The 27,622-nt window shown below is 36.9% G+C and overlaps 1 protein-coding gene across 3 annotated transcripts in view; it reads right to left on the reverse strand.

The window, feature by feature from the left end:
* The window catches only part of LOC131029889 (uncharacterized), a 248,757-nt gene that overhangs the window by 188,239 nt on the left and 32,896 nt on the right, over positions 1-27,622 (reverse strand). For all 3 annotated transcript variants that reach the window (XM_057960549.2, XM_057960547.2, XM_057960548.2), the window contains exons 3-4: positions 7,099-7,212; positions 6,672-6,737 (exon numbers count right to left, since the gene is read on the reverse strand). In XM_057960549.2, the coding sequence (XP_057816532.1) occupies positions 6,672-6,737; positions 7,099-7,212 (180 nt within the window). The remainder of the gene's footprint in view (positions 1-6,671; positions 6,738-7,098; positions 7,213-27,622) is intronic.

Raw genomic sequence — 27,622 nt, forward strand, 5'->3', positions numbered from 1 at the left:
ATTATGTGCTTTGAATCTGTATGCATGCTCCTGAATCTATTTGATCTGAAAAAGATTTATTAATGGCAACTGCTTTCCTCTAAGGATTAATGGTGGGAAATTAGCTATGCCTATTTCCGCTTTTATGGCATAGCAGTATGTGTTTGCATTGGCTTGTTGTAATCTTTGGTAAAGAAACATTGGATACTAGACGCGCATACTGATCTCAGATGACTTTCTAGAATGCCCTCATTTCCCTTCATTTATAGGTGTGGACTACCAATAAAAAATTTAAAATGCCCATCACTCAAGCCTTATGCTGTTGCAGCTCCTCCTACAAGGTAAATGCCTACAATTTTGATTTGTAGGGTTTCTACTCTTTTCCAAAATAGACAGCTAGAATAATCAAAACCTGAAATGGGATAGCCAAATGAAATACTAACTTTATTCTCAATAAAAATCAGTTAGTATTAGCTCCACAAATGTATTTGATGAATTTCTCACCTTCAACATAGTCTTGAAATGAAACCTTCCAAATTCCTGCACAAATCTCCAAACATTCAACCTATGAATCTTGTATGAATTTACTCACAAATTGGCTAGCAGGGTTTCTATCCTCAAAACCAAGCTTTGTTGTAGGGTTTTCGTCTGAGGGCAGAAAGATAAATAATTACTCAATCTCCAAGCTAGCGCTTTTGAAAATAAATATACAAGAATGAATTTTCTTTTGCGAGCTCTCCTTTTACCCCTTTTTAATATCTGCAATATTATATTTCATTTACCTCCCAAAAAATGATTTCTAATACTTGCTTTAATTTAATTTTACATTTTGGGCCTCCAAAAAGTGGTTTTTATTAATTAAATATAAATGAGAGACTATAGACAATTTAATTTGATTAATTAATTATTCTATTACCAAATCCCAATTAGCATATGAGAATTAAAATAGGCTAAGGGTCTCCACCAATTGATCGTGCCTATGAAGGGGCATTATAGGCGATACCCTATCTAGACCAGCTCTAGTTCAACTAGGCTTCTTGGATAATTTGTCATCAAAGGATCAAAATTATTAACATCTCTAACACAAATGAGGAGAGTTATAATGTTAGAAAAAAGACAATCCCTTTCTAGAAGATTGTCACACCCCATTTGTGCCCTATGTTTATGATGCTTTCATGTTATGTAAATGTCGTTTTGATGATGAATGAGTAAATTGAGATGCATTTGTTAGGTTAAATTATATACATGTTATGGATGAATGTCATTAATACAGGATTTTTGGCTAACTATTTGTGTTTGGCAGTGGATGCAAGACCGTTGTCCTCCGAGGAAAAGCATCATCAAGTATGGGATACTAAAGAGCTGTGAATCATAATGCCATCTGAACCTAGTAGGTGATGACTTGGTAAGTTAAGTCGAGAGATGTTACCCAATATCTTAATTATTAATTACAATATCTGATAACACTCTTAACTGAGATATTTGATAATGTAAAGAGGATAATATGTTAAATTGGTAATTTCAATACCTCTTGCTACCTCTGATTTAGACAATTAAATGTATGCTTAAGTGAATTGACCTTGCAATGATCACTATGATCTCTACTATATCAGATATGGTCACTTAATATGCAAGATGATCTAGTCTTATAGTCACACATTGCTTTCTTAGATATGGAAATATAAGCCTACAATAAACTTGATGTTGTGTCTAATGCGTCCAGTTCTTCCTTGTAACTGGCAACAACCAACTAAGCAGATGCTTGAAGAGCAAATCCAAATATGATACCCGGACGGAGTAAACAGAAATAATATCTGATGATCCCCAATGGAATGGGAAAGATCTTGGTTATATTTCTCCAACTGAAAGGATTGCACCCTTTGGCAAGGATGAGACACCTTCCTTCATTATCATGCTTCTTCATGATGATTATAAATTATATTAATAACAAATGCTAACTGGTTTATACCAATCGAACCATTTCACTAGTATGCTAGTCGCTTAGTCTTCTTACTAAATCGATACCCTTAATTGATATTAGTAATGCTCCTATTTCCAGGTACTCGGACTTTATCAATCTCCGTTGTTATCTCTCCAGACTATCGGCCTCTTGGCATGGTCAACAAGGCAGATAATCAAGCAATCGATATTCATGATCACCTTCATAAAATCATTTATTTGTATGATCGAATGCTGCTCTTAATGATCACCATCGCTCCTTGCGTATGTTTCATTATTTGTCCACTTTAGTCATCGTCGTCTAAATATGTTTCAGATCTGCACGGCGTACCATACTTTAGTCATTAATCTCTATGCTTGATCTCAATCATTCTTATCAATGTAATGGTAACATGTCTTGCTTTTGGTCCTCTTTATTTCTTGGAGTCTATACAGTAGCAGCGTCTGAGGAGAAACTAATTTCGTGAATTTGCTTTCATAGAATATATTATCATTAGTGGCCTGATACTTCGATATCTATTGGTTCACTGTTGGATGATTACAGACTCTAATTATTAGGATCCTATCTTATTGATGTGGAGCAATTGCATAATCAATTGAGCATCCAGTTTGAAAGCTTGATATACTAGGTATCTTGATCGCCATCCTTGGACTATTATTTATTGTGATGATCGCTGGCTCTTGACAGGTTCTTGGGGACATCACATTTACCTACCTACCTATATATATATACACACACTAAGTGATTATTAAGTGGGCCATGCTTATATGCTAGGTAATAATTAGTGCATGCCAAAGTAAGGAATATAGCGGATGGAATTGGTTGGTATTTATACCAATGTTAAATCGTGGGAAAAGAATTAACATGTATAAGAACTTAATAATATAACAAGCATGGAATTCTATTGCAAGACTATGCTAATGAAAATATTTTCAAGCATTGCAGCAGATATTTTTGGGTTGGCTTTGGATACCCCTCCAGCCACTTCAACGCATAATTGTAGGAAATGTGGAAACCAAGGAGAGGCGGTGGGCTAGATTTTGAGAAAGAATAATAAACTTATAAATCCATTTTGATAAAAACGGAAAAAAATTAATAGTTACGGAATTGATAGATATTCTTTTTCATGTTGTTCTTGGTTAAGAAGAAAATACGGTGGAAATAGGAAGAAAGAAAAAAGAATAAAGAAGGCAGAGTACCTATAGCTCTCCACGATACTGGGTTCTAGCTAGAAGATTTCAGAGAAGGGTTGGCAGCAGGAAAACTATCATTTCCAGCCACATACGTTTAGCAGAAACAGGTCATGTTACCGTATATTTTTGTAGAATTATTTTATTGTTCTGAGTTTTAGTTTTTGTGAAAGAAGAAAAGGAAAAATTCAAGGAAATGGCACAGCTGTTTTTTTTTTTTTAAAAAGGAATACATTTCTGCTTGCAATGTATTTACATTTGCTAGAATTTATTTGAAATGGCAGAGGAAAATAGTGTTTTCATCCTAAATGAAATAAAAATAATTCTTGTGAAGTTTGAGAAATAATGTTGAAAGGAAAACAAGGGTTTGAAGAAAAACTCTGTTCAAGCTGTTCTAAGCAATAAGAAAAGCAAAATTTGAACGACATAGCAACTGAACTATCACAGTCGGGAATATTAATGACTGAATAAGGGAAATATGATTATTGTTCATGAAATTTTTATCAGGAATTTAACCAGTTCAGTCTATTATAACAGCAGTTAGACTGGTGAAATTATACCAAAATGGTTGGTTACAGAGAATATAATAGCAGGTTAGACTGGACAAACTATTATAAAATAGTAGTTCAGCTGAAGAAATAACAGCTCATTTAATATTTCCAGTAGAGGGAAATATTTCTGAACCCCTGAGAGGAGTTGGAAGCTAGCTCAAGGGCTCAGAAATATCTCCAGAATCTATATAACAAAAGAAAATAAATATAAAAAATAAGTGAGATGGTCTAACATTAATAAGCAATGCGAAACATGATATGACAACAATTCATTCTTTTGTTAGGATTGATAAATCTAGCCTTGAGGGAATTCAATTTTTAGGAGAACAGTAAATAGATCAAAACTTGGTAAGTACATTCTTATTTAATTTCATACCTGAATTAGAGTTTGAAGTTAAGAATGTCCCTATCCTGTTATTTAAACCATAAATTACTTAGCAGTCACAGGAGTCGGGTAGAAGTATGCTAAGGACTAGTGTGAAGGCTAAAGTAATTGATTAATGGTTATAATCAGCCGAGTAGGGTGATGAACATGACTACACTTCCTATGTGTTTGCATAGATTAAATCCTTTGGCCAAGGTGTTGCTCGTGTGTAGCGTCAGTCAGTTCGTTTAGCCCAGATATCTAACTCAGTCAGAGGTCATGCAAAGTAGTAGCCTGAGTGTGTGGCCAACTAGGGTTGCATAGGGTTGATACACCAGTCTCAGATGGCATCTTGACTCCAGTTCTTGGATTCCCTGCGAAGGGTCGAGTCTACCAATTGGTTGACATGAGGGACTGATAAGTTCGTGGTTGGGCGGAAAAACGCCCTGATGATTTTTCCCTCCCCAACTTAATATGATCAAACTAAAGAGCTAAGGCCTCTAGAGTTCAGCAATACTCTATTAACTCAAGTAACATCTTATCTCTTTCCTTATCAGTTCAATCTTAATGAATAGTATGTTCTAGTTTTACACGTAGAATTACGATATATATATATTTACTTTCAAAAAAAAAACTGTTCAATGGAATTATATCAAATGATGTTCCTTTCATTTCATGTTAATTTGCTTTAGAGCTTTGTTATCTAGTTTAATTTAAAACTGTAAGTTAGATGCATGTTACAACGATTGATGCCCAAAGTATCTCTATGAATGATATTTAGGAGGGGATGGTGAGTTGAGCAAATTGAGATTTGCAAGAGGAAGGAGCTATGGACAAATAGACATACTTCAAAAAATGCAAACAAGTGGCCCATCTTCCTTTCACATACAGAACTAATCACATGAAGATGACTGGTGAATAGAACATTGGTGACAAGTATAGAAGAGATGAGGAGAATACAACCCACAACAACGATAGTGCTGATTCCCACATCAAGCTGGATCACTTGGACATTAATTTCCCAGTTGATGGCAGTCGCTCAAAAGAAGACATGTTTTTTATTAGATAGAAGACTAAAGATAACAAGAATGCTAGTCAGATTCCTTATAGAGAGATTCGTTGCCTTAGAAATGGCAAAGAAGGCAAATAGGGCTAATTAGAGAAATCACAAAGATAAGGAAACAACAGTTTACAAGGATCAACAGGTTCGTGGGGATTGTTGGAATGAAGAAAATGGTCAAATAGGTTTGTTGAAATATCACCAAGAGTTATAGTGATAAAATTGTTAATCCTAATTTGGTCATTGAGAACAAAGTCTATGTGATTGGTAATGCTCAAGAAGCAATGGACAAGGCTCACAAAATTACAAAAGAGGCAAGTAATAGCATAGAGAATCTTAGTGCTTTTTTGTGGCAGAGATTCTACATGCAACATTATGGAGTGGTAAGGGAGATTAAGACCATACTCAATAAAGATTAATGCAAGGAAAATGGTGAACAACCAAGTGAGAGTGAAGTTTTATCTTTCTTGTGCGATGCTAAGCAATAAGGAGGCTTAAGACTTAAAACTGGTCTTCCAAGGCTCGTTGTGTGTATTCTTGACTAGATACCCTTTTATAGTTTTGATCTTGATGTTTCTTGCTGTGTCTGTGAGGCTCCTCAAAAATTTTGTTTAATAATGTTACCTTAATCAGCCAAAAAAAAGGAACCTAAAGGATCATCAATTTACATATGAAATTTATATGTTTGGGTGATTCCTTTAATAGATTTGTTATTTTATAAAAAGAACAAGACAAATTTATATGATTATTGGATTGTTGTGAATATGTGTGAGAGTCAGGACCTTCAAGAGTACCATAAAAAATTAAAAAATAAAAGTCAACTGAGTCAACCATGAACTAGCTGCCAACCAAGCTATCACAACTTTTAGGGTTTGAACAATATAATTGCACAAAATCTGAATACTTCAAACAATAAGATGCTAACTCGGTTTGATTGGTAGGCATAGAATATCTACCCACAGATGTACATGTAAATATGTCGAACTAAGCATTAAAATTTAGGTACTAAAGGTGGTCAAGTAAAGCATATTTTACAAACGGTCATTATTATTTTAAAACAGAAGATACATTTGTCTAAGTATGTGCTTTATAAAATACAGTTGCTTAGAAATCTCTACTAGCATTATACATTACAAATTGATTCAATAATATGTGAGTGTGTTTGCATTTCATTTTTTAATGACAGGCATTATCTGAGACAACTCTGCATTACCATGTTAGTATTCAGATGCAAAATTTCATCGCTGACTAACACATCCTTGAAATATTGGATGCATTTAAGCTTTATCTCTACTTGGTAATAGAAAATTTCTGGCCAGAGAAAGAAATCCAAACAAAACAAAAAAATGTAGGTTTTCAAAAGGAAAATAAAATCAGGAATCACAGAAAAACGGAGTAATGCTAAAGTGCTATAATATTTTATGAAGGTTTTTATTGTGTCACCTTTACTTCTGAAGTATATTCTAAAGAAACAATGCAGCAAAATTGCTATGGAATGAAGAGACATGGCAAAAAGCTTTCAACTATAACATTAGGAATGCGTAAATCTTCAATACAATAAACATACCTCATTGACTACAGCATATGGTGGCATGCCTAGCTTAACAATTTCATAGACACCAATTCGAAGTATCTAAAAGAAGGAAAGAAAAGAGCTTATTAAATATATTGGCAAAGAACAATTATATACTGAAAAAATGCTATGTTTCAAACTTCAATACAAATTCTGCAATACAACATCCTTCTACAAGAGGCATTTGCTTTAGACGATGTAAAATGCAGACTCGCAAACTTGATATGCCTCTTCACAAGACACACAGATATCATCCATATACTCACTTTCTCCTCTTAAACACCCTATTCATGCTACTCCTATAGAAGTACTCTTAGGCTAATATAAAGAACAGGAAAACCTCATTTTCTTTGAGATTTTATTAATAAATTTTAAATGGAGATTTTACTTGGAGGTGGCCATGTCACTTTCACATTTATACCTGCTGAAGAAGAGGTTCTATTTCATTAGCTCTTTTTGTCTGCCTGTACAGTGAAAATATCAGATAATCTAGATAACGCTTCCACCGTAGAACACCTGCAACAATATCTGTTACCTACAAAAGAAAACTCATTAGGAATCATTTCCTACATGAACGCACGTGAGAAAAATAAGGAAATCATTGCAGAGCATCATGCAGAGAAAACTTATATAAGTTAATAACTCATAAGATAATGTCTTCTGCATGCATGCAAGTGAAACTTATCATAAATGAAACCAAATCACCAATCTACAACACCAAAAAAATAAGTAAACTGTAAATTAGACTTTGTAAATAGAAATGGGAAAATCACAAAATGAAGTTGCAAGCACAGATACAAGAAACAGTGGAACAAAAGTCAGTGCCCTGTGACTGCAACAGTATAATTAAACAGAACTACAATTTGTAAAAATGAATGAATGAAATAGAATGAAAGCATCATAGACCAGGTAACGAAAAAGAAGAAACCACGAGAACGATGATAATAATAATAATAAAGAACTACTAATTTTCAAAACCAATAAGTATTTTTCTGAGTTACTGGGTTCGTGGGTTTTAGGCCCTGTGCCCGGACCAGGTTCACGCGAGTTCGGATCCGCAGCTGGGTAAGCACGTGTGAGGCCCGAGTGTGCCCTAAAGGCCCTGGATTCTCTTTGGATCCGTGTACGTGGACCCACAAAGAACCTGGGGCCCCTAGGGCGAACCCAGGTGCAAACCTGGGAAAAGCTACTTTTTTTTCAATAAAACGCTAATCCACCCCCCTATAACATCATTTCAACCTAAAATGTGCTCATTTTCTCATTCATTCTCTTTTTTTTTCAGTGTGGCATTTTGAAGGGCGGGTGATTATTTTTGAAGGAGATCATTCATGGAGTGCTTGAGGAAGGAGAGCTTGCACAAAGGAGATTCAAGCATCTAAGGTAAGAATTTTATTCTATTCTTTGGTCTTTTAACAAATTTTTTCAAGTTTTCAAAAAAAAAATTATAAAAAAGAGAAACAAGATCTATTATTTCTTATAATGTTTTTTTATACTTTACATTGTGTACTCTTGCATTTATTTTATTTTTTTCTAGTTTAAAATTGTGTAATTTCTTATAACAGCAAAAAAATGGCAACAAGTTTGAGTTCAACGGGTAAGGGTTACAAGACTCGAAACCAAAATTTTAAAGTTTATAGGATCTCCTTTATAGAATTATATTACAATGCTTCAACAACTTCTAGGAGGTGGGGAATATGAATGGAATTGTATTTTTTGTAAAACCAATTATAGGTGCTCATATTATCGAATGAGATGTCACTTTTGTGGCCTTATTGGGAAAGGGATTAAAATGTGTGTAGAGCGAAATGAGAAAGGGTTGTCTGCCACACAAATAGCAAGATTCATTAGAGAACAAGAAGTTGATCAAGCTATAGAAAGAGAAAAACTAAGAGCTAATCCATCAGCAAGCAAAAAACCAATGACTTTACCCAAAGATCATCAACCACTACCAGTAAAGGCCTCCCATTATCCTTTCTTGGAGTAATCCCAATCTTTCAAGCAAAAGAGGCCCATTGGACAAGGTATTTAAAATGGAAGCGAAAAATATTGCAGAGCAAAAAAAAGCATGTTGCATCTATGCCAATGGTCTTCCTATTAGAATATTTTAGCATAGATTGGGCAGGTTCTGTTGACAACAAGAAGTCTACATCTGGGTATGTCTTCATTCTAGGAACAGGTGCAGTCATATGGACCAACAAAGCACAGCAGGCAGTAGCTCCTTCCTCGACCGAAGAAAAGTATTGGGGAACTGTTAAAGCAGCTTGCGAGGCAATTTGGCTTCAAAGGATGCTTTCGGACATGCACATGTCTCAAGCAGGTCCTTCACCCCTCTACTGTGTGACAATCAAGGGGTTCTCAAACTGGCCAAAAATCCAATCTTCCATGAAAGAACCAAGCATGTTGAGCTTCATTGTCATTTCATCAGACAACTTGTTGAAGACGGATCAGTTTAGTTGCAGTATGTTCCAACTGAGGATCAGACTGCAGACACCCTCACCACGTCTTTGAGGCCGGACAAGTTTGTAAAATTTAGGGGCCAACTTGGTGTAGTTAACAGATTGACCATTAAGGGAGGGTATTAGAATATTTTAGCATATCTATTTAATGGTCAATATTGTATTTTAGGTCGAATTTTAGTTTAATTAGATTGTTTCTAATTTTGCATTTTGTGAACAATTGTTTCGTTAAGGAAACATTGTCTCTTGTAATTGCTATATGAACTCTTGTTCATTTGTAAATAATTTAATGCAATTACTTTGAAAATTTTCTGTTTCACTTCCTTTCAACTTGGTGAGATCACCATATTGGCGGGAGATGGTGGTGGCAATCAACAATGCACCTTTTGGTTTCACAAGTCTTGGGTATGGAAAGGTGCACACAACCTTATTGGCAAGAGAGAAGAATTTTGTAGAGACATCACTCAAACCAATAAGAGATTCTTGGGTTGGTTTTATATTGTTTTTGATGGATGGAAAGATTGCAAAACCGTCCATTAAAAAAATGTTATTGCAGTGCTCCCCAACGAGGCAATGTTTTTGAGGACAATTGATTATGAGGAGCAACTCAAAGATGCTGAGTTCATTTCGAAAATCCTCTTTGATTCCATAGACATGGTGGGTCGTGAAATTGTTGTCCAAGTCATTACAGATAATGCAAAGCTTTGCAAGGCTGCAAATGCTTTGGTTGAGCAAAGATATGAGCACATTTTTGGACACCATGCACCGTGCACTCCCTCAACTTGGTGATGCAAGCAATCGGCACTCAAATAGAGTGAGTGAAGGAAATATACCAAGAGGGTGAATAGATCCAAATGTTTGTGACAAACCACCATATGTCACAAGCCATTTTTAGGAATTTCTCGAAGTTGGAATTGTTGAAGGTAAATTTAATTTATCTATTTGATTTTATTTATGCCATGTTTAATGTGTATATAATATTTTTTAATGTGTTATTGACCTATTTTTTACATGATCATAGGTTGTTGAGACCCGATTTGCATCACATACAATAGTGATGAGACAACTTTTGAAGGTGAAACAAGCATTGAAAGCCATGGTTATTAGTAACCAATGGGGTGTTTGGAACCAGTCAAATTCCAAAAGGGCTCAAAAGGTTAGGTCATTGACCTTGGATGACAACTGGTGGGATTGTGTGGAATATGTCTTGAATTTCACCAAGCCTATCATGAGTATGATCAAGTATACTGATACAGATACAACATGTTTAGGAGAAGTCTATGATGGCATGTACACCATGATAGAAAAATCAAAGTCATAATAGCAAAAAAAGAGAATGGCCCCAAAGAAATATTTTTCAAAAGAATGCAAAAAATCATTCTTCATCGTTGGAACAAGATGACCACGCCATTGTACCTCCTTGCACAAGCATTATCTCCCAGGTTCTATAGCACTGAAGTACTTTCTTTACCAAGGAGAACTCCACCATATAGAGCTTTTGAAGTTGCTATTGGGTACAAGTGGGCATTTGCTAGACTCTTCACAGATCCTGAAGTGGTGGAAAGTATAAGGAGAGAGTTCAAGTTGTTTATCTCAAGAAGAAATCACAGTCCTTGTGCTATTAATGACCAATCCAAAATGGATGCTACTACATGGTGGTACCTACATTGTCAAGATTATATGTTCCTCCAACCTCTTGCAATCAAGATTCTATCACAAGGTTTTTACTTCTTTTTTTAACTTTTGTATTGTAGACTTGAGCACTTAATATTCTTTGATTTATTTTGCATTTTTTGTTTTTAAGTTTTGTTGGTTTTCTCTCCAATTTCAACAGATTGCAAGTTATTCTACCGTTGAACGGAATTGGAGTACATATGCCTATATCCACTCAGTGAAGTGCAACCAGTTGGCTTCAAAAAGAGTAGAAGACTTGGTTTATATTCATTCCAATTTGCATCTTCTAACACATGAGGAATAACAATATAAGGATGGGTCAATGAAGCATTGGGGTGTAACCCCTGAGTGTACCAACTTGGATGCAACTATTGATGATGATGAGATACCTACACCTAATGTACCTAGTGGAAGTGGCACTACTTTGGATTCAAATGATTTTGAATTTGAACTTGAAGAAAATGATGATGATCTTGATCTAGATCCTTTTGATAATTAATGAAGATAGAAGACAATTTTTTTTTTAATTGTCAATTAATGATTTTCATTTGAATTGTGATTCTAGACATATATGATACATTGTCATAAATTATATAGCATGACATAATATGATAATATTGAAATTTTGAACTAGCAATTGGTATTTGGCATTGATCAATGATGAAGTAGCATACTATTAAATGTATTTAGTTTTATAACTTTGTATATTTCTTTAAAATTTTGTATATTTATGTATGTATGTATATCATATATGTATATATACATATATATATATGTGTACATATATATATATATGTACATATATGCATATATGTATATACATATATGCATATATGTATATACATATATATATATATATATATACATATACATATACATATATATATGTATATACATATATATACATATATATATGTATATACATATATATACATATACATACACGGACGAACCCGACCCACGAACCCAAAGGGCAAAAAATATTTTGCTTGAATGAGTTCTCATGCCCGAGCCAAAACCCGAACCGGTAACTTAGATATTTCTATATCTTTATGGTCCAACTTTGTTTAATCATAGAATATCTAATTTTAGGGTGTGTAATGTTCCATTTTTAAGCATAATAGGTTTGTGAAAAATTAGCATATTTTCTGAGTTTTCCCGTAGGCTAATTGGTGAGCAAGGGAGACCTCCAAACCTATTGGAGAGAACAAGATTGGTCAAGCAATGAATTAATTCTTGGCAGTGAGTTCAAATGGTCTTGGTAAGCCTTATGATGCTTTCAAAATGCAATTCCAACCATTTCGAAGCTCACAAAACTTCTTGGAGAAGCATGCTAGTTTTAGACAATCCTTCCTCGAGCCACACAACTTGCCTACAACTTGGTTGCCATTAATAAGATCACCATCCTCTTTCGACCTACCCAGATAAGATCAACAACTACCACACTGAAATCCACCGTCACCGACTTCTGTGTATCTGATTCGTTCTTTGTTCAACAAGGAGCCTCATGTCTTCATATTCTTCGTCCAGATCAAGTGGTCAAGGTCGGTCGGCCACCATGTAGATCATTTTGCCTATCGGCATGCAGACATCTTCTTATTCAACGTCCAAGTCACTTGGTCAATCCTGGTCAATCGTCCACGTGGACCTCTGAGTCACTTAGATCCATTGAACTTCATGCATGATCTACCCACACGGGATAAGTTTCTGTTATTCTCAAGAAGCCTTCCTCTTTCTTTGTTAGCCCGCACCACATTAGTGTAGTCTCTCAACACAAGCGGGATAAGGTTTCTTTGCTCCTCTAAAGAACCCGCGGGATAAGCTTTGTCTTCCCTTGACAAGAATCTTCTTATCTCGCGGCCCTTTCCTTATCCACACGAAGACATGTGGGATAAGGTACCTTTCTTTTTCCTTTATACTCTTACCCCGCAGCAATTTTCTTACTGTTGTGAACCTTCGCGGGATAAGGATTTCCTTAGTATCTTTCACTTTTTCTTGTCCCGCGGGCTTCTTCACATCCCATCTTGATCACGCAGGATAAGCAACCCTTCACTTCCTTTTGTTTTCTTATCCTGCGGGCTCACTGACACCATCCTCATCTCGTGCGGGATAGCGGGAGACATCTTTCGTTTAGCTTTTTGTGTTATCCCGCGAGGTAACCTCTCTTTCATCCTTCTCGGCACGAGATAGCGGGGAGCCTTGAGCTCCTTTGATTTTGCTTATCCCGTGAGGTCTTTCTATCCATCCTTCTACGGTGTGGTATAGCGGGATAGACCATTTTCCTCTAACTTCGTTATCCCGCAGGGTCATTTGGCTACCTTCCAACTCACCACGGGATAGTGGGATGCTTGCTCATACATGATGGGTCCCACATGAACACAACAAAACATAAGCAAACCACTGAGCTACCAACACGTGGACAGGTGGGGACCACTTTGTTCACCAAACTTAAGTTATCTCGCGAGGCATTCAACGCTCAAGCAACATACTGCGGGATAAGAAGAAACATCATGTGCACCTCACAAGTGTTATCCCGCAAGGTCAAAACTCTCTCTCAGGAACGCCACGGGATAAGAGGATAGCCCGATTGATTCGTCAACAATGCTATCCCGCAAGGTCTCTTCCCTGCACATGAACACATGGAAGCATTGATACACGTGAGCCAAATAATTGCTGCCACGTGGAAATCGACTCGGTGATTGCTGCCGACATGTGAAGACGATGAATCTAGTCGAAACCCCTTGCAGCATAACATGACATGTTATGCACGACTGCTGCCTGCATCACTGCAACCTCCCTTGACATCCTTTTGACATCAATGACAATAATGCCAACAAGGTTAAATCATGTGTAGTGTATGCAGCCCCTTCCTTCTTCAACTAGCTCTCCCAGAGCAGTTTGAATTCATTGCAATCCATATTTGTCCTCCATTCACCAACCAACCTTTTGAGGAGATCCGCGCAATTATTTCCAATACGAAGCAAAACTGCCTCACTATCCTCCCATCTTTCATCAATGATGTCTATGATGTTGCTCTTCAATGCCAAGGCTTGGAACCAGCCCTCAAAAGTATCAAAATCATGTGGCTCGAAGACCCGTTGCTCATTTGGAATCAATGAGTGAGTCCAAAATAAGGCCTTCATGATCGGAAACGGCTTCTTAATTGCTACTCGTGTTCCTTCAATATTGCTCCTTAGGGCCTTGACTGTTTAGAAAGTTCCCTTTGCGTCTCGCTCATAGTAGACCAAATCACTAATCACCTTGTTTCCTACCCTTGTAATATCCTCCATCCATTCCCTAGTTGCCTTGGCGGTGTCTCGGACACTCTCAAATTTTGTCATGGTTTTTTGTGCTAATGCCAAGGGGGGAACATAGGTCTCAATAGCATGCTGCAGCGGCTTGAGCAGATGATCTCTATAACTCTCGGCTTACTCAGCATGTGCCTTATACATTTCTCATTCAGAAATCATTCTTTCCAGCTGGCCCAATATGGTCTACACAGAGCCCTTGAACTCTTCCACTTCTTGTTCTTTTGTCACCTTTCCTAATGGGATCAACATAACACTATAATCGGCCAATGCAACTTCCTAGGCTGATTTGCCTTCAGGCGGAGCAGCAATATGTATTGTTCGGTTCTTCTAAGCATCTTCGGTAATCTTGGAATATGTCCTTGGTTTCTATTTCCCCTTAGTCTGAGGCTCTCCTATTCGAGAGAATAGGTCTTCTAGGCTTATTGGTGGCCTCATATTGGCCTTCCTCTAGGCTTGGGCCTATAACCATGCATGAGGGGTAGGCTGTCCTAAAGTGACCGCTAACTCCCTACTTTGCTCGCCAAACACCTCAGCGGATTCACTTTCTACCCGTGGCTGATTGGTCACGGAAAAAGGCGGATTCGGCATTGTATCTTGCTCTTTGCCTATAGCTGAGTTCTCTCCAACCTCACTCAGCAATTGTTGAGTGGACTCAAGTAGCTGCGTTTCTTTATTCCCAGGAAGTTATGTATTTTTGTTTTCCTCCTCATTTTCTCCTGTGGCACCATCATTCTTTTTAGCAGTTGTTCCATCACCTTTATCACCTTCCTCCTCCAGTTTTTCTTGTTCACCCTCTTGCCTGCTATCCTCATCATTGGGCTGTATTTCTCCTTCTTCAACTTGATTCTTAGGTCCATCTAGGTCAATGGTCTATATCTCTACCTCCTACACATTAGGCTCCTGCAAATTGATTGTCTCGACGACAACCAAATCGACCTGCGGGGGAGTAGGTAGACACTCAATTTCAACTACATCCTCAGCTGAGTCAAGATCTTTTGACGAGGTGGCAGCAACTGGCCTTCTTAGTGGTATCTTTTCCCGCACAAGGGCCTCAGGTGATTGGCTTGGATCTCTCCTAGACCTCTTTGATGTTCGCTTTCCCTTATTAGCTTTCGTCTTTATTCTCTTCTTTTTGGGCCTCCTCTCAATTTCTTCCTTCGTAGCACTTGATGCCTCTTCGTCCTCTGATGAATGAGATTCAAACCCTCCCATAAAATCGTAGGCGAATTTCATGGGCTAGGTTCTGAATCTACTGATATAGCCAGGCATCTGTGTATCTCCTAGGGCCTTCCATTATAGCCTCCAAATCGGTGATTGGATCTTGGGACCAGTTGATCAATGGTGGGAGGTCTTTTACTGCTTCATAGTCGTGGGATTGCAAGCAATCCCCATAGTCGACTAGCTAGTCTGGGACTTGGGCATACTCGAAAGTCCTAATTTGATGCACATTAAGCCTGGAGTATTCCCATCGATGAACTTCAAAGTCATCCTTGCAGCTGGCCCAATAATCCTCTATAGTCATTTTATATCTATAATGCTTGCCATAAGCCTTCTTCTCTAATCTAGTGGGGTCGAAGTTCCTCCTGAAGGGATGCTCTTGTAGGCAATAGGATGCCAGCTCCTCATTGGATTGCTCAGCCTGCGCAAAAGTTCTAAAATGCACATCATTGTCCCCTATGGTCATTGGGAACGTAACTCCTTATATCCTCGTCCCTCAGGATTTGTCCAGTTGGATGCGCTGGTCTGGCAACTTCCAAGAGAATCATCCTGTTTGAAGGGTACCATGGGAGTTTGTAGGGAAAACCTTCAAAACCCGAGATCCTTAGGTAGGAGAAACAGGAAAATTGGATATACCATGCTTCGTACTTCCATATTAGTGTGGTGGCTTGTTTAGACAGTCGTTGATGTAATCCTTCCTGCATCATCCTGACCATGCGCATGGTGAATGTGTCATTCACGCGCTCGTATTGGCCTACTGCATAGGCTATGTTATTATTTTCCCGCTGGCTTATATCATAATATTGCAACTTAGGGTAGCAATCATACACTTTCACTTGGCCTAGTCCATTTCCAATTTCCCCCAAGCGAATCAATCCTGGCAGCTTTGGATGTCTTGAAAACATGTACACTAGGTAAGAGGACATAGTGAAGTATTTCTTTTCCGCAAGCTGGACCAGTTGAGTATGGATGTTATCACTTATGATTTGGGCCTAGTCAAACTTGACCTTTCCTAGGAAGACCTACTCTGTAACATAGAACATCCACTCCTCGAAAACGTTGGAGTGGGGGAGTCCCATGACTTGGCTGAGCAGCGTTATCATATCTCCATATGCCTCAATGAAAACGCTTTTGGAGACCTTCTTGGGAATACTGGTGCTAGAGGGCCTTCTCTCCTTGAACCACTCTTCATTTACTTTTTCCTTGCACTTATTAGGGTCAATGTCATAAGTTGTTTGAGCTTCTTCCATCGTCACTCCAATTGCATCCTCAGGGAGTGGGATGTCAAAGGCCTCTCCAATAGCCTCTGGGGTGAACTCAGCCATCATTGTTCCATTCGCTACCACCACCCGGCTATCCGACTGATAGTGTTTAATGGCCTCCACAACAAGCTCATAATTTTGGATAGCTTGTGGGAAACCTACTGCCTGTGCAATACCACTTTCCACCATTCGTTTTGCTTTCCCAAACGCATTCAGAGGCATATACCTTGCCTCTGAAATTTTGGAGATCAACATGCCTGAAATCAATGTCGCCAATATTCTCCCAATTACTCTGGACTTTTGACTCCCGTATCACCCCTCGATATCGATACTTCATTTTCTCTAACTTGCGGGGATTGTCAACTCTGGGTGGCTAGGATGTCCCTAGTGCGTCAAATGCCTTAGAGGATTCTACCACTTGACGAGGCATCTACCTTGTACAACCGGACACGAATTACAAGGCAGATTTTAAAAGCGTAAGAGTGGTTAGCAATGCCCTACAACGGCGTTAGTAGCGAAATAACGAAGAAATCAGCATAACGATGATAAGACAGCATGATGGTAAAAATTTGAAAAGTTGTTATAATGACCGCCTTTGTTGCGTGGCTAGCAATTTGGATTTTGGTATGGTTCGAGTTTAAATTTTTGTTGGCTCGAATGCATCTTATAGCTTTGAGCATTGTGTCCTGGGGCATTTTAAGTGTCAAATTCACTTGTTAATTAAAGGGGAGATTTTCGGCTTTCTGAGGCCTTGTGAAAGATGTTTTTCTTTTGAAATTTCCCATTTTAGCTAACATTTCCGAAATTTTTCCGAAGTTTAAATTTTGAAAGCGCGATTTTAAATTTGGGCACAGTTTTTGATGGGGTTTATGGCACCTAAGGTTGGAATTTTAAAGCTTGCAAAATTTATATTGCATACAAATCCTAGCTAGAACATGGCCATTTATCATTTTAAGCATGAAAATCTTGAAACTTTCGGAGCGATTGGGCAAACCTGGAAGTAGCTGAATTGGGAACCGATTGTTGCAAAGATTTGGCAAATGGGAGTGCTTCTGATTGCGAAAATCCCTCTCTCCCTCCTTTATCCCTTCCTTCACTCGCCCTTGGGAGAAAACTCGACGATTTGAAAGAAAAATACGAATACCCTTGGTCGCTTCACCCTTTACTCTCTACTACTTGACGCCTACCTCTGGGGAATAACTCATGTTCTTTAGGAAGAATGTGAGGCACGATTTTATGAATGACGCCCTTCTCTTAGTTCTCGCTCCTCTTTTAAAACTTGGCTTTATGAAGAAGAATGCGAAAATACATATATCGCGAGGCTTGCAAATTGGCTAGAAACCCCAAATTTTTCAGATTTGAATTTTCACGCCCCACTTCCCTTTGCATAACTCAGCAATTTGGAGAGGAATGCAAATCGCATGAGCCTTTCTTCTTTTTCAATTTGCTTTTGGCTTGTGAATTTCAAGGAGGAACTCGGCAATCAGAAGCATAATGCGAACTTGGATTGGTTGTTTCACCCTTTAAATTGTTACGCCGCCAATACGAGGGGATAGCTCAGTGTTTCGAAAAACAATGTGAAAACTGAAAAAATAAATTGAACGCATAGAAGGCAGATTCCTTCTGATCAGGATGCGTGGCAGAATTGGCTTTCTGCTTGGACCCTCCCTGTTTGGATTGCTGGGATGCTATCAATTTCCGGCAATCTTTCACCAAATGGCCATATATATGACAGTAGGAACACTGTAAGCTCTTATTTTTGGAAGACTGCTGAGGTTGACCTTGACCTTGTCCTTTCTACTAGAAGGACGGAGCTTTACCCTTGTACTTATGGGAAGCTGAGGCTGTGAAAGCCTGCTCAGTGGATGAACTTGCGCTGCTTCCAAATTGTTGCTTCCATCGATCCTGTTGGAGCAGCTTGTTGCAAAGATCAGGAAACTTCAAATCAACAGTAGTAGAGGAGATATTGAGCGTATCAATGAAATGCTCGTAGGATCTGGGAAGGCTTTTCAGCGTGATCACTACCATATCCTCTTCCACCATGGTTCGGCCTATAGCTTCTAACTGATCACGGATGTCCTTGATCTTCCTAAGATGTGCTTGGATAGATGACTTCTGATCCATCATGATAGAAAACAACATATTCTTCAGAAAGAAAGCTCAGCTCTTGTCGAACGTTTCATGAAGATCCTTCAAAAGATCCCAGATCTCTTTTGTTGTTTTACCTGAAGGCACCTGTGGGAGTTGATCATCTGTGACGGAGAGTTTGATAAGCATGACAGCCTCTCGATTCTTCAGATCATGTTTGTCTTGATCATCACCTGTTGTTGTAGGACGAGATTCCTTGCCCAAAACAAGCTGATCAAGGCAACAATACTCAAAGATGGTAAGCATACGCTGTTTCCAGGTGTTGTAGTTGCGACCGTTGAACTTCTGACTGTGTTCCAACATGATGTTGGTTAATGATGCCATCACAGAAATCGAGGTTGATCGAGGTCAACTACGTGAAAGCAAGAGACAAAAGAATCTGATTTTTAAAAAAAACCAGAATAGAAACAACTGCTGAAAAAACTGAAACCCTATAGGAGAAATTTGGCACGAATTTCGAGGTTTGGAAGAAACCCAAAAATTAAAATTTTCTGCACACTTAAAACAGCATAAATGGTGCCAAAAAAACAGCAAAAATCCCAACGTCCACAGAAATAGCAGAAATTGTGAACTGTTTTTAAATTCCAAGGCAAATTTGCTAGCACAAAAATCGAGGCACGAAAAACGAGGCACCCAGAAAAATCTGAGACCAACCCAGAAAAGCTCTCGAAAAACCCACCAAGAATCTGCAACCAAAATAAAATTTCGACTTGAACAGAAGGGTCAAAACCCTAGTCAAAAATTGCAGAAACCCTAGGAAAATTTTCAGCCTGCAAAAAAAAAACTGCCCAGGAAGAGAAAAAAATCTGCTTTTAAAAAAAAAAAAAAACAGTTTTAAAAAAAATCTCTTCAATAAAAACTTCGAAAAATTTTAATAACAAAAATTTTCAAAATTTTTAATTTCCATGCTCTGATACCATGAAAAATAAATTGAATGAATGATTCAATAATCGGATGATTACATTGAACGATATACACGCGTATATATAGAGGTTACAAGACGATGTTCTATAATTAGAACATAACGTTAAAGTAAAAGATTAAAGAGCTAAAAGCTAAATTAAGCTTAAAAGCTAATTAACTAAAAAGAAAAAGCTAAATGCTAAATAAAGCTTAAAAGCTAATTAATTAAAAAGAAAAAGCTAAATGCTAAATAAAGCTTAAAAGCTAATTAACTAAAAAGCTAAATGACCATTAAACAAGGAACTAAATATAGGTGACTAAAATATAATTAAATATTCTAATAAAAACTACCATCACAAAAACTCACAAATTCGCCCAAAACCCCGAACTTTCCTTTCTTTCGCCCTTTTCTTAACCCATCATTTGCTTTGGGGAGGAAGAAACTCAGTTTTTTTTTTAGGAGAATTGTGCGATTTTGTTTTTAAAAGAACAACACCTTTTATTTTATTTTTCCTTTTTGCCCCTTTGCAACTTGCAATTTTAACAGCTTTTAAGGGGAAACTCGGCCTTTTTAAGGGAATTGCAAGAATGTTTTTTAAACACCTATGTCAATTACCTACATAAGGGACCAAACTCGGGTTTTCAAGGCAAAATGTGCGACTTTATGAAATGTGCCCCCTTTCTTTTTTGTTTTGGGTAGCAACTCGAGCTTTTTAAGGGAAAATGCAAATATTGATTTTAAACGTCTTTGTTATTTACCTTTGGTCATTTTCTCACAGGCAAAATTTCAGCATTTTGAGGTAAAATGCAAGACTATTAATGACGCCCAAACTCGGCACTTTTGATTAAAAATTTAACAGCCCCCTTTTCTTTAGAATTTTATCTTTCAAGGGGAAGTTTTGTTTTGAGAGGTAAAAGTGCAATTCCCATTTTAAATTTTCCTTATAAAATCTCCATCACCTTTTAAGATCAAGCTTGGCATTGTGAGACCAAACACAGGACTTCTCATCAAATCCCATGGCGTACTCTGACCAAACTGATTTACATTGCACCTAACTCTGCAAACTAAACAAAAACTCCTACTCAGGACCTCGAAGAGGCAAAAAAAAGAAAAGGGGGACCCTGTCAATGATGAGGAGTGTGTGCAAGGCACAACAATCTCAACTTGCACTTTATTGTACTTGCTTAACCCACTAGATAGGTGGAAAAAACTATGATGTGCAATTGCACTCCACTGAATAAGTGAGAAGTGACTATGTTATATAGTTGTAAACTTAGTTGGATAAGCAAGAAGTGTTTAAGCCCATAGTAACTACACACTGCTGAATAAGCATAGAAGCATTTTCCTTTTAGTACTTGCATAGCACTCCACTAAAGAAGTGAAGTTTGGTTGGCGCTGCTGCCTAATGTGTTTCTTTCAATGTTACTGCATTTTAGATGGTGTGGGTCCAAGTGCAATGTCGGTTGGCCAAGGGTATTGCCTGGGTAGTACCCTCGGCGAACCCAGGCATACCCACGACCTAGGACACAAAAAAAGTACCATTTTTTAACCAAAAAGAAAACATTTTTTAATTGCTACACACCCCCCAAAGGTGCAACTAGCACTAAAAATAATCTATTTGATGTTTGGAAGTCATTTCACAAACAGAAAGCATCAAGAAAACCATTTATTTCCTCCAATGCCACGGTTAGGTTTTGAAAGTTGCTACAATTTTTTGCGAAGGTGAAGGCTATAGAGGAAGACACACACCAAAAGCTTAGGAATCATTGGACAAGGAAAATATACCGTCAAAGGTGAGTAAATCTTTCATTTTTTCAAGTTTTGAATAATTTTTTCAAGAACTTTCACTTTTTTTTTAAATTCAATTTAAAATAAAAAAATCAGTAAGTTTTGAATATCTTTTTGAGCTTTTTATGCATACTAAGGGATAATAATGTTGATTTTTATTTTTATTTTCAATAACATTTTTTATTCTAGGTTCATACAAAATGGCTAGAAATCTTAGTTCAATTGTTTGGGGTCAAAATGAAAAGAATCCTTTTAAATTTGACACAATGTTGCCTCTTGAGCAATATACAACAATGATTAAACCAATTTCGGGTGGGAGTTTTCTTTGGTGGTGTAACCATTGTAACATAGAGTATACAAGCTCATATTTTCAAGTGAAAGCTCACTCATGCATCGTCCCTTTACAATGAATAAAAACTTGTCGAGGACCAAATAGAAAAAAGTTGCCAAAGGATCTAATAATGGCTTACATTAAAAAACAAGAGGATGCCGACATGAGAAATAACAAATTATATGGTCTTGCACATCGTCTTTTCAAGAAAAGCTCGCATAAACCTCCTAGTGGCTTCACACAACCAACTAGCCCACATCCTTTCATGCTAATGCCACCATCTTCTAATTGTTTTCATTTCACGAAAAAGAGGCCCATTGGACAAGGCCTTCAAAAATGAAATTAGAAAGATTGTGGCTCAAAGTATTTCTCATTGCATTTATGGCAATGGGCTTCCTCTTAACATTGTTAGATCACCTTAGTTGCAGGATATGGTGAATACCCTTTGTAATACACCTCATAACCAGCCAGCCTTAAACCACACACACTAAGCAACATATTAAGCCTAGAGAATGTTAGTCAACTCTAAGTGTTTAACACTTTTAAGCCTAGAAATGAATTCTTAGTGTGACCACACACATTAAGCAACATATTAAGCCTAGAAAATGTCAGTCAACTCTGAGTGTTTAACACTTTTAAGCCTAGAAGTGTAAGCTTAGTGTGTGTGATTTAAGTCGTTCCCTACCGTATTAACAAAAGAGAAAGCTTCAATAGAGACATCATTGAGAGTGATCGAGGATACTCTATCCATCATTTCTAATGAATGGAGTGATTGCAAAAATAGACCATTGATCAAAGTTATAATAGTGTCCCCTACAGCGGTGATGTTTTTGAAGGCAATGGATTGTGAGGGGCAAGTAAAAGATGCAAGTTTCATTGCCAATATCCTCATAGAATCCATTGAAATGGTGGGGGCCTGAAAATGTTGTCCAGGTCATAACGACAACTCTACAAATTGAATGGGTCGAACAAGTCTACGCGAAGGCCGAGGAGATTCAAATGTTTGTGACTAATCATCATATGTCACAAGCCATATTCAAGATCTTCTCCAAGTTGGAGTTGTTAAAGCTAATTTAAGTTTTTCTTTTTTATATTTTTTAAAATTTTTATTGTTGATATGTGACATGTATTTTTTATACCATGTTGGGTTGCTGAAACACAATTTGTATCTCACACGACCATCTTAAGACAACTTGTGAATGTGCAAGAGCCCTTGAGTTCTATGGTCATCAACAACTTGTGGATTGTATGGAGGCAATCAAGCACAAAAAAAAAGTGCAAAAAGTAAAAGTGTCGATCCTAGATGATGAGTGGTGGGCTCATTGGAATATATTTTGAATTTCACCAAGCTCATCATGGGCATGATTATGTATGCTGATATTCATCACCCATGTTTGCGTGAATTTATGATGGCATGGAGTCCACAATGGAGAAAATAAGAGCAATAGTAGAAGCCAAGGAAAATGACCCAACTGAAACATTTTACAAAATTATGCAAAAAATTATCACTAACCGTTGGAACAATATGACCCACCCCTGTAATGTCCCCATTTTCGGGTGAAAATAATTCATTTTTAAGTTGTCGGACAAAGGCATATTAAATGACTACTTTAATTAATTATTTTTAAATGACTGAGGTTGAGATATTTAATATTTAAATAGAAGTCACTTTTGGGAGACATAAGGTTATATTTTTATAAAGTGATTTTAATTAATTATTTTCCAGAAGTTTCTTGGGCATGTTATAAAAGGATGTTGGGGTCTCATTTGGATGGAAAGAAGATTGAGAACTTATAATTGTCTCTGCAGAGAGTTCTGGTTTGAACTTGAGGCCAAACTTAGTCGATGGGACAAAAACACCAAAGGTCTATAGCTGAGGACGGAAACCCTCGTGCTTCTTGGAGCGATTCCACTCAGAGATCAACAGTGTTGAAGATTGAGCCGAGGACAAAAACCCTCATTTGTGCAAGAGATTATTTTTGGTTTGCATTTAGATTTATGGTTGAAGCTTTCAAAATTTGTGAAGTTTTACCAAAAAAAAAAAAAGCAAATTTCAGATATTGTTATTCTTAAAGAGTTTTCTCATAAATATATTTCAAAGATTTATGAGCTTGGATACGGAAGATTTATATTATGGTTTGGGTACCCCTTTATGCAACCTTGTTTCAAACTAATTATGAAAGAATGATTTTTTAGAAGCAAATAGTGGCTTTTCAGCTAACCGTCTCTGGGTTTTTCTGGAACTATGTGATTGTAAACTATAGATAAGACAAATTAAGATATTTGCTGTCAGCAAAGTTTTCCTCTGTTTGGGTCTATTTCTGATTTTTCGAATCCATATGAGACAAACTCAGAAAAGTCAAACCCTAGGAAATGACAAGGTTGGGACTCTAGCACTGTTTGAAAAGAAATATTGAAATCTTAGTCTTTATCGAATAAGACAAAATTGGAACATGAAATCGTGGGAATTATAATCTCACTTGAAGATAAATTATAATAAGACAAAAAAATTGGTGATTCGCGGATTTTAGTGAGCAGCTGGAAAGAGACAAAATCTTAAAGCAATTTCTGGATAAAGGAATACGTGCAGTTAGTTTCAGAAGAAGACAAAACAGATTGGCATCTCAGAAAAAGACAAAAACTCGTTATAAGACAAACAAAGAGCAATAGAGGCTTGGGAGGATAAAGACAAAGGTTACACAGCTTTTAAGGCAAGAATAAAAAAGACAAATTATAAGAAGACGAAGTCTGATAATACAAAACTCAGAAAAGACAGAAACAGAAAATTGGGTTTGGACTGTACTTTGCTGGGCAGATTTACTATTCAAATTGGGTGACTTATTTCCTTGGCCATCACATACTTATTTTGGCATGGATTCTATACATCATCTTTGGCATTGAGTTTGGTGATAATTTGAAGGCTGTGGGTGAAGTTTCAGATTTTCTGTATGTTATGACAGTCCTTTGCAAGCTGGTAATACTGCTGTTGAGGATTCCGTCTTCTACATGCTTATAGCAGACCTTATGTGAAATGTTTGGAGAAGTGTCATTTGATGATTGACTCACATGGTCCAGACCACAGATCTACAGGAATCTGTTGCTGATGTCCAGTGCTGTAGCTGAAGGTATATTGTTGATTTTGAAATACTGCTTTACTCATTTTCTTTCAGATTTACAGGGACACTCACTGTTGAAATTTATGTGATATTTAAGTCTACTGTTAAGAATTTCCAGATCAATATCAAACTGATATTTATGTAATCTATTTGTGATCTGCTCTTTAATAATTTATTGTGTATATCCTTCCTAAAGGTGGTTTCCTATGTATTGCAATGTTTATTAAATCTTTGTGCACAATATTATCTTGCATATTGAATTCATTACAAGCAAACCACAGTGAGACTACAGCGAATTCACTTAATTGACATTGTATGACAACTGTTTGACATTATCCTCAAATACTTTAACATTGAATAGTGAAAAGGGAGTGCAAAAACATTTAGAGGCAGTCAGGGTAGGCTATTACACCCCCTTACATCTCTTAGCATTGTTTTGTCGCCAAAGTATTAGAGCAAAGAGGTACTTCAAGGAAGGTGGCACCATATTGTTGGCTATAAGGCTGCATTTATATATATATATATATGAAGAAATCCAAAGCATTGTCCTAAGCGAGTTTGGCCAATTCGTAGCTTCAAAAGATCATGATGTTTCCACTCTTCATGACAAATATAGAATAAGTACTGATGAGTGGTGGCAACTACATGGTCAAGCCTCCATTTTCTTGCAACCTCTTGCAATTAGAATTCTCTCCCAAGTATGTATCTTTTTATTTATTATTTTATTGTTTTTCACTCGATGATATCATGCTATATATTATATTAAAATATTTTTATTTTATAATTCATGTTTTAAATTTTAAGTTTTGATTCTTGAATTATAAAATTAAATACTAAATTGTGCATGCAAACTCAACAGGTTACAAGTTGTTCTTCAGCTGAGTGGGATTGGAGTACATACTTCTTCATCCACTCTGTCAAGCACAACCGTTTGGATGCCAAAAAAAAAAGCAGACAATTTGTTCTATGTACACTCCAACCTTCATCTCTTGTCACATAACAAACCTGAATACAATAAGGGTGTGACAAAGAATTGGGATCTAACCCCTAAGTGTGTTGATTTAGATGCTATAGTTGAACAGCTTGCCCAAGTCTCTATAGATGAGGCAGCTTCTACATTTCACACAACTAGTGGGAGTGGCAATCAAATGGATTGTGGTTCAAATGAAAATGAACCAAATGTTCGCCTTAATGCGTCTAATGAAGAAGAATATGGATATTAAATAGCAATTGTAATTTGAATTTTTTCATTGTGTAAAGACATTTTGAGACTTGACTATTATCATGTTTGCAAATTATGAATATGATATTATGTGGTATTTAAATATTCTATTTATTGGTAATTATAAATTTATGAGTATCACTCTTCTTAAAATTTATAGTTTTGAATATATATTTATTACCCAAGGAAATAAAATTGTCATATCGGGTTTCGATTCCCATACCTAAATCGGCAACCTAGTTAATAACAACTGGAATGCCCATGTCTACAATATTGTCAATATCAATACCAACAATCAACTTGCATTCTTTTCCTTTGCACATTCGTACAAAGTATGTACTTTGCAAGGCCAATTCAAATCAAAGAGATTGATACCACTAGACAATCCTTCTCCATGCTACTAGACAATCCTTCTCCATGCTACAATCTATCCATTGCCTCTACAATCAATAAGATCTAGGCTTTCAGCTCCCTGAATGATGCCAAGGTGACTAAAACCCTCAATTCACACCCCAAGATTGGCAACATACTAAGCTAACCAAGGCATCATCCAAGCCTCCCATCATGTGTTCTTTAACAAGGAAAAATGCCAAGACCCTCAAAATATTATTTTCGTTACCCACATTTATCAAAACAGAGACAATCATTAAATCATAGTTCACAAACTTGACTCAGAGTACTCGAAAAGCCCAATATTTTCAACTCGGTAAAAACTAGGGTTTATCGGAGAGGCAAATGAAGGATTTTAAACTTTTATATAAAATATCCTTGTGAAATACAAATCTTAACCTGCATTTTAACTCGCATGTTAACCTACCCTAACGCATTTTAACCCCTATTGGAACATTTCAATCCCGCATTGCGATTTTTTACCTTAAAATTGTGTGAAACCCAAAGAGTTTTTATCTTAAATCCATCCATTTTTCATCTACAACACATTTGCAAAGGCTCTCAAATCAAACTTGAGATTACTCGCCTAGCTGAAATATCTGTGAGTACTCCCCAACTTAGCGAGTACTTGCAGGGATTTCTATCCATGCACTGAATCAAAGTTGGTGTTTGCTCGGTGCCTCATAGCCATCTCCAAGAAAACCCTCTGTAAAACTATCATTATCACATGCAAACCACTCCAAACCCTACTTTGAACATACTTTATAGCCTCAGGACTGAAATGGAATCCAAAAAAGTAATTTGCATCTTCTTCAAAAGTAGATGAAACTTAAACTCCATCTCAACCATTGCTAGTATATATAAAATGAAATGTGATACATAGCCACCCCTTGTCTGTTGGTACGTGTTTTGTGACACTCGCCAACACAAAATAAAATACCAAATATTCTATCATCTCTTGGACAAGGAAACCTCAAATGCTAAACAATGTGATCAATTAAGGCAACCCCAAAGTTTACAATGCAATGGATAGACTCAATGACTGATGTTATTTTGCTATTTACACAAAGGGACTTACGCTTTTCAAAGAAACTAGAATACTAAACTAACTTGAACTTCAAATAA

This window comes from Cryptomeria japonica, chromosome 3 (assembly GCF_030272615.1).
Source record: "Cryptomeria japonica chromosome 3, Sugi_1.0, whole genome shotgun sequence".
NCBI lineage: Eukaryota > Viridiplantae > Streptophyta > Pinopsida > Cupressales > Cupressaceae > Cryptomeria > Cryptomeria japonica.